The 20,291-nt window shown below is 36.8% G+C and overlaps 1 protein-coding gene across 1 annotated transcript in view; it reads right to left on the reverse strand.

The window, feature by feature from the left end:
* Nucleotides 1-20,291, reverse strand: part of LRP2 (LDL receptor related protein 2) — a 196,484-nt gene that overhangs the window by 94,790 nt on the left and 81,403 nt on the right. The window contains exons 17-28 of the mRNA XM_035698279.2: nt 15,600-15,792; nt 13,249-13,374; nt 12,303-12,433; nt 9,460-9,597; nt 8,789-9,070; nt 7,351-7,590; nt 6,124-6,243; nt 5,903-6,019; nt 3,837-4,214; nt 2,401-2,649; nt 1,176-1,387; nt 223-407 (exon numbers count right to left, since the gene is read on the reverse strand). Of these exons, the coding sequence (XP_035554172.2) occupies nt 223-407; nt 1,176-1,387; nt 2,401-2,649; nt 3,837-4,214; nt 5,903-6,019; nt 6,124-6,243; nt 7,351-7,590; nt 8,789-9,070; nt 9,460-9,597; nt 12,303-12,433; nt 13,249-13,374; nt 15,600-15,792 (2,371 nt within the window). The remainder of the gene's footprint in view (nt 1-222; nt 408-1,175; nt 1,388-2,400; nt 2,650-3,836; nt 4,215-5,902; nt 6,020-6,123; nt 6,244-7,350; nt 7,591-8,788; nt 9,071-9,459; nt 9,598-12,302; nt 12,434-13,248; nt 13,375-15,599; nt 15,793-20,291) is intronic.

Below are 20,291 nucleotides of genomic sequence, written 5' to 3' on the forward strand. Positions count from 1 at the left end.
ATCAATGTGTTCTTAAAGTGAACAACCAATTGTTCTTATGTACTTTATGAGGAAACAGATAAAGGAAGGATACCAATAACTCCTGGATGGTTACCATTTCTATAGAGATGTTCAAACAAGATTTCATTTAAAATTTTGAGATACGCCTATCAGCACATCATGTTACTGTCATTTTTCCCCTCATAACCATGCCAAGGCAATATCATTTAAAAAAATTCTTACCTAATTCTGGGGTCTAATGCTAGACCCCTTGGATTTGATATATTCTTACTAATCAGCACAGTCCTGTGGCTACCATCCAGTTTTGATACTTCGATTGTTTCCAGTGCATAGTCTGTCCAGTAAAGATTGCGACCTACCCAATCTACCACAATACTTTCCGTCATAGTGACACCACTGTTAAGTATCTAAAGATAAAAGTGAACAAAAAGTGAATTCTAAAGACAGTTAATAAATGCAAATCTTGAAATTATATGAAAATCTAAAATAAGACAACTAAACTTGTCCTATGATTGCTTGTGAGCCTTAGAAAATTTTGTCTTCCATGTAGCTAATCACCAAATCAACAGTGGGGCAATATACTATATTTTGTAGAATTGAATACTCTAGGATACCTCTACTGTTGGGTTCGTGTATAGTTTCATTTGGTATCAAAGTTTTTGCATTTAAACAAAAGTTCCATCCGTTCACTAAATTGACAATTCTGTGAAACTTTATAATGTTCACATGCCAAAATAATATCTTTATTAATTAAATGCCAACAATTACAAAATAAAATCCTAAGGGTCAGAAGAAACAGAAGCATCAAGGGGCAAGAAACTGAAACTGTGGGAGATGGACTGAGATACATAACTAAATTAGAGCTAAGAAAAAGCAATCCTTTAACTCCATTGCATTTTCCTATGCTCTCATCTACTATAGAAAAAAAAATTGTGAAGTCTCGTATCATGTGACCAGGAATTCAGAATCGTGGATCCTTCAGAGGCCACATTCTTATCTAAAACACCCATATATTGGGAGTTATGAATGTCCAGGCCACCTGGGTGCAACATGGCCCAGAGGGGAATACGTGAGCTACCCAGGATGAGGTAGGACCTGCTCTCACTGGTGAGTAAGAGTAACAGACGCAAGACAGGGAGACTAGTCAAGCCAAAGATCAGGAGAAATGTACTTACGACTCTTCTGTCTGTTCCATTTTGAAAAGCACTCCAGATTTTACCCTGACTTCCATCAGACCAAAAGACACGACCACTGATTGAATCAAAATCAAGAGCTACAATGTGAGAACCATTCCGGACAACTGAATAGATATTGTGAACCTGGGAGGTGATATTGTCAGCAACGATCTGGTTCTGACTTGCCACAAGTAGCAAAAGACTTTCAGATGCTGTTCAAGGACAAAATGCAAAAATGTCAATGAATCTGGGAGAAACCACAATTAAGACATCTCTTAAGTATTTGATACAATACTTTTGATAATAGAAGGAAGATGTAACTCCAAGCTCTAGTCATAGGGAAAACAAACAAAAGTCCTTATAAAAATTACTTATTCATTTCATGTTTATCTTAATAGCTGATTTTCATGAGTATTTAAAATGTGCTTTTTCCAAAATATCTTCCTTCTTTGAATTATACTCCAGTGTTTTTGTCAATATCTGGAGCAAAACCACTTCCATATTTCAAGTTACTACCTGTAGTTTTTGTACTTTTGAATTTTGCTTATCTTCCTTCCTAGAATTTTGCTTATCTTGTTTCCTAATAGAAGGAATTAAGTCTTAGATATTTTTGTTTTGTCTGAGGCATGGAGCTGTGGCAGAGACTTCTATTTCTCTATCCATATTTCCCCTTCACTTCCATTTTAGTAATAATTGATGCCAAGCTTTAGCATGGCACACAGCCTTTATCCCCAATTTTATCCCTTGGGCTATCTACCATCCAGACTCTGACTTGATAAAATAAAAAGTTTGTGTTACCTTTCTTTATTTGGTCACTTTGAAGTAGCTAAATCAATATCTTAATGCACAGTATAATCACTTTCACATCATAGAAAACGAATATTGGTTGAATTGAATTGATTAAGCACTATATAAAGATGCTTAAATATGATATAGAAATGATTTTTAAATAAAACACAAACCATTGATATTATTTTCAATAATATAAAATCATTTACCTATTTATGCTTTAACCTCTATTTTCCAAAATATGCCCAGATCTTTATGGGTATTAACCTATTTAATCCACATAATACACTGAGGTTAAGAAGGTTACATAACCCATCCAGGATTCAAGTCCATTTGACTCTAACATTGTCAAATGCTGCATGCAACATTTGATCTTAAACCCTGGTGTGTGCTATTAACACTGGCTGGAGTAGTTCACTTCAAGTTCAGCCATTACCTGTAACTTTGCAAGTCCTTCTGTCAGCATCTAATGTGTATTCTTTATCACACCAGCACCGGAAAGAACCTCTCATATTATAACAATGCTGGCTACAAAAGCCTGGAACATCACATTCATCTATGTCTTCACAGGTCTTAGAATCATTGGCAAGGAGGTATCCTGATGGACACAGGCATTGAGCTCCAAAGGGCCCCTGAACACACTGGTGAGTACAACCACCATTGGAATCTGAGCAGCTATCCTGGTCTAGAAGAAAGAAAACCACAGAGAAGGAAAGTCAAGATCTTTGAGTTTTTGGTTCACTCTGTTATAATAATATTCTCAAACAGTCTAATGCCATCTTCAATGTACTACCCAGGTAAGAGCTAAGAGCAGCATTCACTTGGATGAGCTCCAGGGCCTAGTCATTGTCCGCTCTAATTTGCTTAAGGATTTACTACTGTCCTTCACAATCACTGGACTTAAACCACTTTCTTCACTAAAACCCTCTATTATAACACCATTTAGTGCAGTGAGAGAAACTTGGGGAAATCTTGCCGGCACCAAGACACAATTGTCATTTATAAAGCATGCAAAGAGACCTAAATCACTTCCCACTTGCTTCCCGACATTCTTTTACCTATACAGAAATGGGACATAAGACTTCGACATTCAAGAGCAAGGGCTAGAAGATCTATGAAAGTGAATAAATGGAAAGGGAAAGGCAATTGGAACATTAGAAGGCACAGATCCACCAGCATGCCACCATTCCTTCCTCAGGGCCTCAGTAGCAATACCTGAAGCCACTCAAAGTCCATGCATATGCCTGGGATGCAAATGGCTTCTATTGCCATGTATACTCTTAACTTATTTTTCAGAGTCATGATATGAAATATCTCCAGAGGGGGAAGTAAGTCAAAATGATTAGAATATTTTCAGCCCAAACATAACCCATATAAAATCATAAGAATCTAAAACATTTTGCAATCATACCTGGCTGGGGTTCATCTGAGAGTGAGCATTGATTAAAGAGGAAAGAAAGAAAGGACAGCAATTAGGATTACATGCCAATCACAGGATTTTAATCACAGCAAACATAAATCCCCGGACTTCATTTGTTTTGTGGCAAGTTCTGATTGAAATTAGAAAATATTAAAGTTAGAAAAACTTAGGACCACAATAAAAAAAATTAACTTGATAAGCTAATGGCCTCATTTAGTCTCACTTTTCTAAAAAATAAGCAAATACACAGAACCAAGTGCAAAGGATTTAATGAGAAATATTAAGTGGTGATTTATTTGAATTCCATGATGCTTATCCCTACACAGGTTTTAACTCACAGAGGAACCAAAACCCTTTTTTAAAGCTACATAACTGTGACAATGGTGATGCACAGCAGGCCACTGTGTCTCAGAATGAATTTATGGCCATTAAACTGTGGTCAGGAAACTTACTGCAAAGTGGGGATTCATCTGTCCCATTGGGGCAGTCAGAGATGCCATCACACACTGCACTCAGATTCACACAGATGCTATAGCCGGGGCAAAGCCATTGCCAACTGGGACAGTGAAAGGCCTGAGTAGGGCAGTCCTTCTCATCACTCATATCCCTGCAGTCATTGTCCCCATCACAGAGCCAATCTCTGTAGATGCAGTTTCCATTGTCACATAGGAAGTGAGATGGAGGGCAGGTCCTAGGGGCACAGCCATGATGCTCATCAGATCCCAAGATGCAGTCTTGGTGCCCATCACACTCCCAGCTCTTCGGGATGCAAACACCATCTGCTTGGCACTGAAATTCATCTGGGTGGCACATACCAGGAGGCCTAGTTGCTAAGAGAAATGCATAGAGGAGATGGGCTTGTGAATGCAATTCATAATCCCTTTTATATAATTCCTATATTCAGAGGAAATTATTTTGGATCAAGGTTTATGAGAATGGTTATGACAAATTTAATATGAAATCTAAAATGAGATAGGGTTCTCAGAACATGTGGTAAACAGAAATCTTTATATGTGTCTGATAAGTCTCTGAATCCAAAAAAAATTCTGTTTCCTGTGTTCTTAATGTTCATTTAACTACGGGTTAAATAAAATTTATCTACCTCTTTATGAAATAATTACCAGTGCATTTCAAGAGAGCCAAACAGCCATTAATTTTTACTTTGAAATCATGTGTTTGATATCATATATTTGGATGTTATTAATTTTCCCTCAAGCAAACTATATCCAATGAAACCAGCACACATTAAGTAAACAATTGGTGACAGTATATCCTTTCTTCTTCTATTCATCGAGCAATCCTTGAGAGATAAGAGTTGCTTCCCTATCTCACAAGAGTAAACCCAAGCCTCCTCCCAGGACCTTGTAAGGCAACAGCAAGTCAGTGGCAATTGGCAGTTTAACCATAAATCATCACAGAATTTCATGTTTTCAATGTGAAACAGGAAAATCAGTGATTAAGAATTTCTGGATGTTGTACACATCTAAAAATATTGAGCATTTTATTTAACTTTTCTTTTTATCCATAGATTTAAACACTTTCTGATGGAGGAGGAAAATTAATAAAAACCTACTTATTATGGTCCAAAACACCATTATTCTAACAAATGATCAACTTTCTGACAATTCTTTACAAGTCTAAAATCCATTTAACACAAAAAGTGAGCAATAAGAGATCCTGTCCACTATTGGTCTCCAGCCCATGGAGATCATAGATTCATCAGATTTATATTCCATGAAGTCCTCCTTGAATCCTGTGACTAAAATGAATTTCTTTTCTGTAAACCTCAACTGAATTTTATCTATATCATTTCTAAAGCCCTTGTAACTGTGTTCTTTACTTCAGTTATCTCTTATATAATTTCTCCTACCCTAATTTTAGGCACATCTTAGCAGATATTCAACAAATAGCTAAAAATGAATTCATTCAAGTCAGTATCAAATACCACTTCACACCATATCTATAACATGATTTGATCTATTGAGATTTAAAAGAAACCATTATGATATTTTTATGTATAGGAAACCTCAAAAACTTGAAACCTACTAATTTGGGATGTCCTAGGAAAAATTAATAGTGAAAACAAAAATATCTAAGAAATATTTAACCTACCTAAGGGACAACCACTTGATTTACAAATTATAAGTCATTATTTGGAAATACCTACTTAACATAACTCTATGTTCAATACCTCATTCCTTTGATAATAGTTTGTAATTCAGGCTATCATCCCTCTAGTTGATCTGAATTAGAGAAAACGGTGGTAATGTCAATGCTGGTAAAACTGAAATATGCAGGGGCACCTGGGTGGCACAGTCAGTCATCGGACTCTTGATTTCAGCTCAGGTCAAGGTCTCAGGTTCCTGAGATCCAGCCCCTGCCACAGGCTCCTTGCTCAGTGGGGAGTATGCTTCTCCCTCTGCCCCGCCCACTGCTTGTGCTCTCTCCCTCTCTCTCTCTAAAATAAATAAATAAAACCTTCTAAGAAAAATGAAACATGCAAATATATGGTACTTACAACAGTCTATCTCATCAGATTGATCACTGCAGTCAAAAACACCATCACAATGATATATGCTACTAATACACCGATCCTCACTGGCACATTTGAATTGAGAAGCAGTGCAATTAATTACTAAGAATGAAAAAAAAAGCATTACAAATTAGCTCAAGGAGAAAACTACTAAACACTGAGATTATTTTTAAACACCATCAATAAAAATAAGGCAATCCACTTACCACAACCAGCTTCATCAGATCCATCAACACAGTCCTTGTCCCCATCACAGACAAAAGATAGGTCAATACATCGATGATCAGGACAACGAAATTGACTAGGTAGGCATGTCTCTGTAAATTCTAATATCATTCAAAAATAAAACCAAGTAACAATTTATTTCTTGTTCATTGTGTACAAGAGCCAAACTGCAAAACACTAAGGAGATACACAAGTTATCTCATTTGTACATGCATGCAAAATTCCTTCAAATCAGTCACATTGCCAAAGTCAGCCCAGCAAGAGCACACAAAGCCAGGACAGTTTTTGGAAAGAGGAATAAAAAGATACAGGTCAGAGTCAGAATCTGCGATTATACTTTGAAAACCAGACTACACTTTCAAAGTAAGCATTATGAGCTTGGACTGGACTACACCTCATGAATACTACTGAGTCTGTGACTCAACACCGAAGCCCAGCAATGGAGCCCAACTAGGCAGCATGGTTGGCGTGACCCACATGCCTAGCAGCAGCTATATACAGACAGATCATAACTGCATTTAATCCAAAGTCTCAGCAGAACAATTAATTCTAGAAACCAGGGTCCCACCTTGTTGAAGAAACATAGCCTTAGAGTCAGATGTGCTGGTCGCTCCATCCACAACATGAAGCTGTATTAAATATAGACTCACAGAATGTGAAGGCTAAAGGAGGTCTTAAAGTCCATCTGCTACAGAGGAAAGTGACTTTCCTACTCATGCAACAAAGATGAGACCTTAATCCAGGGAACTCCACCTTAAACTATTATTGCAGACATAGAAACAAACAATAACCTAAAGGAAATCAGAACTAGGAGGATGAAAAGCAGGCAGACAAGACACTACTAGTGAAATTTAAATTTTCTGTGCCTCTGTATTTTATTCCCTTTTCACCTCTATGAAACGAAAAAGAAAAACCAATAGACAAATGCCTGGATCGTTTATATGATTTAGAAAAAAAGGAATTTGCCTTAAATATACGAAAAGCTAGTGGAGGAGACAGTGCTTAAAGAACTCCGTGCTCAAGCAGACTCTAAGCTTCTTACATCTTTGCTCTCACGGCCTATCGATTCAGATATTGACAGATGGAATGGATGTGACTACGATATAACGAAAGTTGTGTGAGCCTTCAAGGAAAGTGTACAAGGCCTACTAATTGTTCAACTCCATTCACTAGGCTGACCAGCCAAGAGAAATCCATTCCAAACTTACGGCAGTTCTTTTCATCAGATCCATCCGCACAATCATTATCTGTGTCGCAGAGCCAGCTCCTTGGGATACACAGATGATTATCACAGGTGAAGAAGGATGCAGGGCAGGAAGTGGGTGCTTGGGAGGGACAGTTCTGCTCATCGCTGCCATCCACACAGTCAGACTGCTTGTCACATTTCCAGTGTGCAGGGATGCACTCTCCGTGGCCACAGGTGAACGCTGAAGGTGCACAGGTATTATCTACAACAGAAATAAACTGGTCATGAAGACAGTTGCTTTTACAGCCTGTTAAATGAGTCCTGACCTTGGGAAGCCCCTGCTCTTCTTTTTCAAGGGAAGCAATATACAAAATAAGAAGAAATGTGCAAGTCATTCTCATTATCACTCTCATCATTACTAGTGGACATTTCTTCAGCAATTATCAGATACCAGGCATTTTTCTAAGTGCTTCACATATTTTTTTCTCAATCCTCACAAGAATATTTTGAAGTATGTAGAATTATCTGCATTTTACAGATGAGGAATCTGAGGCTTTGAGACTTCAGGAATCTGCCCCATATTCAATCTCCAGTTGGTGTGATCTGAGGCCCATTCCTTACTTCTAAGCTACTTCTTTTAATCACAATTTCACACTTAAACAGAAACCTTGAATAATGTGTCATTTGAAAAATGCAAATTGATAAAATATTCAGGCAAAAATGTGTAGTTTAGAAATAGGAAGATAATAGGCAAAGAAAATTTTTTAAATTTCAGAAAAGTACAAGTGGGCACTTTTATTTTCAAATCTGACACTCTTCTTTCTCTCCAAAAAGACAGGTTATTATTACTATTGGTCTCACCTTGATAGAGATTTCTTAGATTTCAATTGTCCTTTACCTATTTTTTCTATGTTAATGGAATCTTTTTGTTTTCTGTAATAGCATTCATTAGGCCCCAGACTTTATAGACTAGATTACCATTGAAAGAAAAATGTAAATATTAAGACCACCATTTCACCCCTATTTTACTCCAAAGTGGGGGAAAGGGATCATAGCAAATGGATTTTCAAATGCAATTATTCCAAGTACCTATCCTGAAATACTATTCTCTCAGATACTAAAGATTATAACCTATTTGACTTTTTTTTTTTTCCTATTTGACTTTTTTGAGGTGCTTGCCAAGAAGTAATGATTGCATTGATGATCAAAATAGCCAATGTCAGGGAAAAAACATTGTTAGTGAATATAGTCCAAATCAATGGTAGAAATCATTTGTAATGTTATCTATTAATGATATTTATTATCTAGCTTCCTAAAGCTTTGGGTTACATATTAAAAATCTGAAATTCTGAAAGAATTTTTCCCATAGAGATAACCCAGCCTTAAAAAAAAAAAAAAAAGGCTTATCTCTCTCTGTTGTACTCATTGCAGAAAGTATCTCCTGTGTATAAGCTACTTACTCATTTTGCCACATAGGTGCTCATCACTGTTATCATGACAGTCATCTACTCCATCACAGCGGTAGTTACTTGGCACACATCTGCCGTTGCTACAAGGAAAAGAAAGGGAGCCACACTGCTCCATGGGTGGTTCATGGGATGGGTCTTCCTGGCATGTCAAGTGATTAGAAGTCAAATTCATTCCATAGGGGCAACCACACACACGCTGGAAATTTGGCACTGGGAAGCAAAAGTGGCTGCAGTCACCGTTTGGATGTGTGGGTCGATTACAGTAGTTAGAACCTGAAAAAGCAATACCCAGAGCTAGTGAGTTATGAACATTTCCACTGGTTTGATCACAGATTTAGTTTGCCAAGGAAAACAAATAGGAAAGAACAATGTTCAGACCCAATGCTACAAAATGGCTTCTTTCTTAAAATCAACATGCTAAATATAACATTCAGTTTAAACACAGAAAAAGTCCTAAGATGTGTTTTTCTCAACCATACTTTTAGGATTAACAGAGTTGAGCAGAGAAAAATATATTAAGTTTTATATTATTTAACTCTCTGGGTTGTAGAAATATATAACAATCAGGAGCTATACTAATCTTAAGTACTAAAGAGAAAAGAAAAGAAGCCACCATGTTAAATAAATATAAACATATGATAGAACGTGTCAATCCCACTTACCAATCTGAGTGTTGGCATCATATGACTTAACATGCATTATATTAGTGATACCACTTCGAATAACCCTCATGTCTCCACCATCCGTTTTCCTGACTCGAACAATAGCACCCAGTCTCCAGTCAGTAAAAAACACATGGTCTAAGAAGAAACACCAGTGATTAGTATTTTCATCATAGTTCACTTGTGAATTACTTTGGGAAATGCGATAGACTTGTAACACTTCTCGCAAATGTGAGAAGACTCTCCCATAAATATCTGTAATACGTTTCTGTAATCATTTTCTGTGACTTGTTACTCTCTAGGAATGACTCTTTACAAGGCTATATATTTAATGATACCAGGGTTCCAGTTCAGGCAGGTGTGTATGGAGGATTGTGATGGTATTTGATAGCAATTACATTTAGACTTCCACAGGTAAAAATAAAATTTTGGATTATTCAATAGAGCATTAGATGTACCTCATATGACTGACTCCTTGTCTCAAAAGGACTAAACTTCTGAGTGCTTACAGGCAAATACTTAACTGTGAGAGGGCTCTTTTTTGGGTAAAATTAAGGAAATAGACTAAATCTTTAAGCTCCCTTCCAGATCAATCATTCTATATATCCTATGTCTTAACTGAGGACACTAATTTTTTTTTAACACTCAACTTTATTTTTTAAAAAGATTTATTTATTTATTCATTCATTCATTCATTCATTCATTCACAAGAAACACAGAGAGAGGCAGAGACACTGGCAGAGGGAGAAGCAGGCTCCCTGCCAGGAGCCGACATGGGACTCGATCCCAGGTCTCCAGGATGACACCCTGGGCTGAAGGCAGTGCTAAATCGCTGAGCCACCAGGGCTGCCCACACTCAACTTTAATAGGAAGCTGTTGAGAAGGGAAAGTACAGATCTAATGCAAGAAGGAATTTTCACTGTAGCTGTGGGAATCAAAAAATCATCCACAGAAGTATGCCTATCCCTACACCTGTAGTTATATTCCATGAAGTTCAAAATAGTAAGATAGAGAGGCATTGTAAGATTCTAAACCTCAAAAACTTAGTCATGCTCACTTTAGCTACTGAAGCAGGGAAGTAAACATACACATTTTAAATAGAATCAGTGAATTTTTCTCTTAAAGGACATTTTAACTAAAATCCTCAGCTAACCAAAAAATGCCTAAAATGCCACAAATTTTATCATTAGACCAGTTTTCCTTATCTGTGACCTAATCAATGACTAATGAGTCACTGACTTACTAAATCTTATCTAGCCTGAGTCCCACCACTCACGAAGGTATCTTACTATACTTAAATAGATAAGAAGTTCAATAAACCTTTCACTCCCATGTGGTGCACAGATAGCCAAGCAGATCTAGTCTTTCATTGAAAAGAATGATGATTTTTATGTTGTTATGCAATCAGAGAATTTTCCATAAGAAATTCACTTTGAGGGGAGTGCTGGGAGAAACTTATTATTTGTGGAACATTGTGTTGCTCTCATGAGTATGCACTAAACTTTTTTTCATACTGACAAAAAAAAAGGTATTGAAACTGCATTTTTATTCAATCTCAAAGCATTTCTTCAAGAAAAGTGAAAATTTAACGTTCTTATAATATTCTGATATAACAGCAAATGGTTGTCTGACATCATTAATGAAAAGGGAGTGAATAAATGGGAAGGCATACAGAGGAAGGGATGAGTATTTATAATTGATTCATCTCATCAAAAATCTTACTCTTTCAAGAGCATTTTTTAAATATTTTTAAATACCATGCACTCCACCATAGATAAACAGACAGCAGGATAGAACATGCATATTTACTAGCTATTCATTCCACACTATATGTGGGGGAGAAAGTCTTTGATTTACCGTCAGTATCTAGTCTTTAAAAGCACCTGGCTTTTAGAAAGTAGAAAGTTTCAGCCAGGGACACAACTGGCATATGGGCAGGGCCTTTGGGGAATCACAAAAATGGCATTTCTCTAACAGGAATAATCATGGTTTGTCAAACAGAACCAGGACAGACTTTGTCTCTCACACCCTCTTGGCCTGGCACTTCTGTGCTATGCACAAGCTACACCATCATTCACAGAAACCTTAATTTCAAGACAAAACTAACCATCTATTTCACAGTGCCAAGCTACATTCTTATTCCCAGCAATTCAACTCAAAATACCACGCCTGCACTCAAGACAGGACCTGATACATGTGATCACTATGGCTGTAGTTTCCCAAAAGTCCATGCCCCCAGCAATGCTACTAATACTAGTAGCATTAAACTATTGGAAAGGCTGATGAAGAAAAACAAGTACATCTTGCTATTTTTCACAAGCCAGATTCTAACATTTCTATATAACAATGTGTCAGTTACCCAACATGTGTCTAAAAAGCTTCAGAGCTATTCAGTGACTATGCAGTTGATAAATATGTGTAATAGCTTTTCCACAAGGATTTTGAGGAGGTTCTTATAGAGAGCAGCAAAACAGTACAACTTACCACGAATGCTCTTGTTGTTTTATTCTTAAAAATGACAAAAGCAGTAGTTTACTATTTCTTTGTGGGATATTTATGTAATAGAGTACTTGGGGAGTTATATTTTATAATACATGTAATCTATAAAATGCTATATCTATAAGTTGTCAATTATTATCAAAGAGCATCTAAAAATTTACTCTAAAAATGAAATGTTCAGTCAAAAAAATTAAATGTTTCATCTATTAGCACCATTTTCCTTTTTTGTATCCTTAAGTAACCAACTTTTCTGGAAGTGTGAGATTGCCAAATGAGGATGAGTCTACTGTTAACAATTTGCGAAGTATAAAAACAACACACACGTTCATTGCTTCAAAGCATACCTTCAAAGACAGTAAGTCCAAATGGATGTGTCATCTGTTGTATATGGCCCAGGTTTCTTCTGTCTAAACCATCAAAGGTGCTGTGCTCAATTTTATCAAAAAAGGCATCTATCCAGTACAACCGTAAAGCCCTAAAATGATAAAACACTTAGTTATCTGTTATCTAGAAACTAGTAATGTACCCTTTACACTGAGAGCATTCATAAATGGTATGTTCATTTGAAACATTTATTGAACAAAATTTTTTAAAATTAAATTATATTCATTGAAAATGTAGTAGTTTTATGTTCACCCCCAAAGATACAGTACTTTCATGAAACGATTTCTAATTAATTATCTTAGAAAACTTAAAATGTTATCTTCAAGTTAGATATTTTATTTTTCTCCTGGTTAAGTCCACAAGTTAAGAAAATCACGTTCAAAAGGCAAAATACACTTCTTTCATCTCTCCTATAAACTGCATTTCACGTCTGTAAGCCTTTTTATCCTATTACTTTTTCTTATGTTCCAAGATAGATCATTAATTTCCTGAGAACTCTATGTTATACACTTTAAAATTCTCCCAGAATGTATATATGCAAATATGCATTTGTTGATTAATTGACACTAAAGATTTCCTATCCTTAAGATGCCCTCTATGAAAATTACACATGACCTGAACTTCATCAAATTCCTATCCTACTTCTAATGGGATTTGGGTCTGCCTTCTACCTCCTCTATCAATTTCCACAGAATATTCATGAATGCATTAGTTTTCATCCAGGCAGAAGTTGGCGAACTATGTTTGTGCTTTTTGTGTTCTTGTATCATTCTATATCTTTCTCCCAGATATAGGGAAATAAAATATCTTAGTGCAAGTAGTACCAGTTTCCTTATTCCATCATAATGTTTCATAAGTGTTCCATAGTAAGCGGGAACTCAGTAATTTGGGATGATTCCTACTTACCCCCAATCAATGGCCAACCCATTGGGCCACCCAAGAGTAGTGTTTACTATAGGCAAAAGGTTAGACCCATCACTCCACGCTCTCATAATTTTAGCAGGACGGAACCAATCAGTGAAGAATATGTACCTAAAAAAAGAAAAAAGAGGTAATAAATCAAACATGTTAACACTAGAACAAATTAGATGACTTGGAGAGATTTAGCACAAACTCAGGTTCTCCAGAGACTTGCTACAACTAATTTCATTTTCTGTATATGTTATTTGGCTTATACAATTACAGATAAAATCTGCTTAATAAGCAGATTGAGAGGGATCCCTGGGTGGCTTAGCAGTTTAGTGCCTGCCTTCGGCCCAGGGCGTGATCCTGGAGTCCCGGGATCGAGTCCCACATTGGGCTCCCTGCATGGAGCCTGCTTCTCCCTCTGCCTGTGTCTCTGCCTCTGTGTGTGTGTGTGTGTGTCTCTCATGAATAAATAAATAAATAAAATCTTTAAAAAAATAAGCAGATTGAGTATACAACTGATCTAACTCTTGTTTTGTTTTATCTAAATTTTAATTAAAAGTTTAGTTATCAACATATAATCAAACGCACAAATACAAATGGCATTAAAATGGGCATCCAGGAGAGAACCACTATCCTAGACTGAGGACCTAAAGCTACTGTCACCAAGTAGATTCTTTAGAAAGGCATAATTCAGGTTTCAAGATTTTATTTCCTAAGTAATACTTATACCCAACATGGGGCTCAAAGCTACAATCCCGAGATCAAGTCACACACTCCACCAACTGACCCAGCCAAGCACCTCTGTGTTACATTTTAAATACTCCAGGGATGCCTGGGTGGCTCAGTGGTTGAGTGTGTGCCTTCAGCTCTAGGTGTGATCACAGGATCTGGGATCAAGTTCCGCATCAGGCTCTCTGCAGGGAGCCTGCCTCTCCCTGCCTATGTCTGTGTGTGTGTGTGTGTGTCTCATGAATAAATAAATAAATCTTTAAAAAAATACTCCAAATACTCCAAAGTTATTCAAATGAAATAATAATAATATACTATGGGCAAGAAAACAGATTTTAATCTCTCTTTCCTCTCTGGATTGAACATCTCAGATACATTAGAAAGTTCTTTAGTCATCTTCCACCAGGAACTGATAAATTTGCAGGAAAGCATTTCATCTCTGATGAAGAAAGCACCCAACTCAACATAACTCTTATACAATCTCTACCCAAGGCAATGTTGTATGGTTTTTTTTGTTTGTTTGTTTTATTCTGAGGAGTGATAAAAAGAAAAAACTAGGGAAAAAAATTTTTTTCTTTCTTGTGAGCCTTAGAAATTAAAATTGGTCTTTTCCAAATCATGACTTTCTGAAACGCGACTTCAATTATTTTAAATGAAAGAGTCAGTAGGAAAGGAATCTTAAGAGCTTTTCAAAACCAAATGCCAATGATTTAGTTTAAGATAAATCCATTAGAAAATCAACTCTCTACAGGGCAGTAATATTTATTAATAGTTATCACCAGTTTTTAAATGTTTCTTACATTATTTCACAGGGAGCAAATTTAAATCCAAATAAACGCTGTCTAGAGGCAGCATACAGTGTTCTTAGACACAAAGCCTTTTAGTCACATAGGCCTGGAATTTGAATCCTAACTGTTGCTTAACAGATATTCTATCTACCTGGCTCGCAGACCAGATTTTGAATTAGACAAGATTATGTAAAGTGTTTACTATGTGCCCTCCATGAATGAGGCTTTCGTGAATTACCACTCATTTTTATTAAAATTCCACTTAAATACAACTTCTCAGCTCAGACTTGTTCCAAACAAACATATTAGCTATTAGTCATATTTAAATAAGAAAGGTAAGAACCTAAAAGGAATAGTATAAACTGTTCTGTCTTTCTTGTCTGACACCACCAATCATGGAATAGTTAAACACGAAACTTAGTCTGTAGTCTGAAAGACTTTTTATTCTGAAAACTACTGAATGATTAAGCAAGTTTTGCTAAGCTTTATATCAATACATTAAAGCAGGGAAAGAATTTGAGCCTTTCCTGATAATTCCCCTGCACATTCAACTCTTTTCTACTGAACCTGTATCACATTGTTGGTCCTCTTCAATTGTGAAAAAAAACCACACTTCAGTGAAGACTGGGAAAGCTGAAACTAAGGCGAAAGTGTTTTCAAGGAGATAAAGTGATTACCTGATCTTATGCTAAAGGGATAAAATTTAAGGTGATTTCAATTTATATAGTTCAATCTTATATTTGCTGAACTTGCCAAATAACCGTAGCATCACTTTTCAGTAACTTTAAAAGACATAGTTTCAAGCTCTTCAGAAAACATGAACACACTTACCCAGCAATAGGATGAACTACAATTGATCGGGGGTTATTTAAATTCTGGATTATTGCACGTCTTGATTTATCAGCTAGCCTCATGACACTGATACTCCGGTAAGAAGCATCTGTCCAATAAAGATTCTTTGAAATCCAGTCGAAAGTCAGACTTTCAACACTTTCCACCCTGTTGGCAGTGAGAATTTCTCTTCCTGTAAGTTGAAATATGGACAAGGTTTAAACTAAGCATACTACTGTATATTTAAATTGTGTCAGAGTTACAGCATATTTCAGTAACCCATATGGAATTCTTAAAAAAAAAAAAAAAAAAAAAAAAAACACTAAACTGCTGAGCAACAACAGGAGATAAACCTAGAATCTATCCATTCCCAAAAGTTTGGATCTCAAAGAACAGATACGATTCTGATAAACAGAACCAGAAGCGGTATGCCTTGCATTTACTCCCTTGTTCAAGTTTCCAGAAAAAAATTTCTCATTGCAGAACATCTGAAGACAAGATACCTGAGTTCACATATTCACAAACACCACCCATAGACAGCTTTGATAAGCTGACACCACCAGGTACGACTGATGGGGGAATCTCTGCGGCGTGATGGCCCAACCTTCTCAGCAGTCTTTCAAAACTTGAAAGTTGTGACGTTTTGAAAAGACCAGCAAAGATACCAAAAGAAAATCAGAACTGGGTACAGGAGAAAAAAAGACCACTTTCCTCTTTGTGAATTTTTATGTCTTTTTCCCCCTCTCTTTTTTCGCTATAGAAAATCTGAGTCACAGTAAAAAATAACACTTTTCTTAAAGTAGGAAAAACAATATTAGTGCTTCTTCCATTCATTTACTTAGTGAATTATAAAAATAAACTCCTCTGTGTGCTAGACACCATGAGATACTTAGGAAACATAATGTTGCTAATAGTATTAATAATAATAGCTTATATTGAATACTTATTACGAGCCAGAAACTGGTCCAAGAACTTTACATGGATTCACCCATCTTTACGGTAGTTCAATCAAGTGGGTATTATTAATATCCCTATTTTGCATCTGAGGAAATTAAGTCATAGAAAAGTGAAGCATCTTGAAAGAATGTAGACACTACCTTCAAGGGATTTATAATGAAGTGGGAAAGAGGAGGCAATTAGGCCAAGGGGCAAAAGTGAAACAGTAATGGGTGTTATGATAGAGAGATGCACAAAATGGTATAAAACACAGACTCCAAATGAAGCATATGGCAAGGCAGAGGTGAAGAAAAGTTTCTCAAAGAAAGTGGTGAATCGGGTGCTATAGGAAAGCAAAGACTTAGAAGTGAGAGACAGACTGAGAACTCCATGTTTCAGGAGTTAATGAGTTAATGATAGAGGCTAAAAGAAAGGGAGAAGTTTAGGTAACCACCAGATCCTGGGAGGAATTGGGGAAGGGGGAAGGAAGGGAAGGGAGTGTGGTCATGATCTTCACTAAGGCAGGAGGTCTGTGAGAAATAGGGTACAGATATCCACTTAGACCTATTGGTTTTGAGGTAGTTATGGGTTATATGGTGAGATATCCAAAGGCAGTTGGCATTTTGGGTCTGAACCTTTGAGAGCTTGGATGGAGATTTCTGTTATCACCTGAAAAAGCCTTCCCTGATCTTTCCCTCATTCCCCAGGTTAGGAAGAAAATCATTCAGTAAATGTCCTATCATAACTCTCCCTACACTGATTTATAAATCACTACATAAATGGTAATCTAAGACACAGAAGGCACAAAGTTATGCAGAAGATGACAAAGAAGAAGAGAACCAATGTTGAACCAAGAGAACATGGTTGTTTAGGAAACAGGCAAAAGAAGGAAACACCTGTAAAGAAGACCAGAAAGAATAGCAAAGAAAGAGAAGGAAACGAGATTGGAAGTGATCGAGATGAGACAGGTTTCAACTGACAGGAGATTGGGATGGAATGAAGAATAAGTGAGAAGTACAAATGTGGAATTGAGAGCAGGAACATGCAGACCAATCTTTCAAGAAGTCCAATCATGAAATGAGAGATAGAGCTGTAACTAGAGAGAAACGTGGACTGGACGGGGGGTTGTATGTTTAGGAGGAAAGATCTGATCATATCTGAGTTCTCTGAGAGCTTCATTCAGCTGATCTTGACTTTAATCAGATTTCTGATAACTCATTTTCTACATGTGTACCCATGTACACCTATTCCTCTCCCTGGAAAACAGCAATGTATCCCTCACCAAAGCACAGAAAGTTTAACCACTGACTATAGAGTATTTTAAAAGGTAACTTGCTCAACATGTAGACTTGAGATTGGCAAAAAGCATCATGAGCATTCCAGTTTGACAAAGCAGAAGGGGGATGACCTGTATGACGCCTGTAGGAGACTGAGCCTACATGGGGCTCAGAAACCCAAGACTATTTTTTGGTGAGAGTTAATATTGACTGGGGTTCTCCAAGCTCAATGGACTTAACTCTAGTCCCCAGAAAAGTTGCACTCTAGTTCAAAATAGGAGACTGACCACACACGTTTTCTCCTCTTCCTTCCAAAGTCTATCAAAATGACAGTCCAGGGACAATGGATATGAGATTTCCGTGGTTTGGAAGACAAAGTGATTGGACAGGTATTAACTCACTAAGTAGGAGGAGAAAGCTACAAACTCAGTGCCAGCAGAGGGAAGCCCCTCCCCTCAACACACATACAGAAGCCTCAGCATATTGGCTCTCAGAGATGCCAGGCAAAACACAGAGGCAAGGAATTAAGGGGTGGTTAAAGGTTTGTGAACTAAGGGGTGATTAAAGGTTTGTATCAGGAACAATAAATCCACCAGGCCCTTCCCAGATACTAACCATCTATGCCACTCCCCTCCATCTACCTCCTCTAACAGAGATGTTCTTCTCTGGAGGAACTGATGCAGAGACGCTGTGGGCTCAAGGACACCACAATGCACACGGGAAAGCTGGGATGGAACAGAAGTGAATATAGGGGGATTGTGCGACTCAAGTACTGAAGGGTCCTCAGCCCCTATCCTCTGAACTTCTCCTGGAACACAGACAGCAAGCTATCCTCACCACCTCTTACTCCCCAAACCAAGGAGAATGGAGATATCAACTAAGGACAAATGGCTATCTCTAGAAAAAGATTTACTAATATCAATGTTTGGGAGCTCTCCAACAGAAAGGCTGCCTCATCACCTGAAGTTCACTAGTTGATGAGGCTCATACCTATAGACAGACCTTCTGGTAGCTTTTATAGCCTTGCCCTTAATAGTAAACAAGAATCACAGAAATTTGAAGAAAGCTTCCATCATGAAAAAGGTTGAAACAAAAAAGGAAAAAAGAATCCAAAGAAAAGGGAAATGAAAGATGGATTTTTTTTTTATTTTAAATCCAGCATAGTCAACATACAGTGTTGTATTTGTTTCACATGTACAATATAGTGATTCAACAATTTTATTACTCAGTGCTCATCTAGATAAGGGTACTCTTAATCCCTCCACCCATCTCCCCTTTGGTAACCATAAATTTGTTTTCTATACTTAAAGAGTCTCTTTTCTACTTTGTCTCTTTCTTTTTTCCTTTGTTCATTTGTTTCTTAAATTCCACATCAGCAAATCATAAGGTATTTGTCTTTCTCTGACTGGCTTATTTCATCTAGCAGTACACTCTCTAGCTCTAACCATGTTGTTGCAAATCACATGATGCCATTCTTATTTATGGCTGAATATTATTCTACTGTATATATATATATACCACATCATCTTTATCCATTCACTTGGCCTGCTTCCATAATGTGACTATTGTAAATAAGGCTGCAACAAATAGAGGTGCATTTATCTTTTCAAAAAAGTGTTTTCATTTTCTTTAGGCAAAATCAGTAGTGGAATTACTGGATCATACAGTATTTCTATTTTTAACCTTTTGAGGAAATTCAAACTATTTTCCACATTGGCTACACTAATTTACATTCCTACCAATAGAGCATCTAGATTCCCTTTCCTCCACATCCTCATCAACACTTGTTATTTCTTGTCTTTTTTGCTATTAGCCATTCTGACTGGTATCAGGTGATATCTTATTGTAGTTTTGATTTGCATTTCCCTAATGATTAGTGATGTTGAGCATCTTTTCATGCATCTGTAGGTCAATTTGATGTCCTTTTGAGAAAATGTCTATTTGGCTCTTCTGTCCACTTTTTAATTAGATTTTTGTTGTTGTCGTTGTTGTTGCTGTTGAGCTAGACTGAGTTCTTTATATATTTTGGATATTAAACCTCTAATTCAATATGTAGTTTGCAAATATCTTTTCTCATTCTGTAGGTTTTTTCATTTTGTTGTTTATTTTGCTGTGCAGAAGCTTTGGAGTTTGATGTAGTTCCATTTGTTGATTTTTGTTGTTGTTTGTACTTGACCTCATGCACAAAAATTTATTTCTAAGACCAACTTTGATGAACTTTTTCCCAACATTTTTTTCTGGGAGTTTTATGGTATCAGGTATCAGTTTTTAAGTCTTTGCTCTATTTTGGTTCATTTTTTTGTGACTTATGTGAAATAGGGGTCCAATTTCATTTAATTACATGGGTTTCTCCAGTGTTCCCAACACCATTTGTTGAAGAAACTATCCTTTTATGATTGTTTATTCTTGGATCTCCCCTCAAATATTAGTTGACTATATATGCTGGGGTCTATTTTCAGGCTATTTTGTCCCACTGTTC

This window comes from Canis lupus, chromosome 36 (assembly GCF_003254725.2).
Source record: "Canis lupus dingo isolate Sandy chromosome 36, ASM325472v2, whole genome shotgun sequence".
NCBI classification, from domain to species: Eukaryota; Metazoa; Chordata; class Mammalia; order Carnivora; family Canidae; genus Canis; species Canis lupus.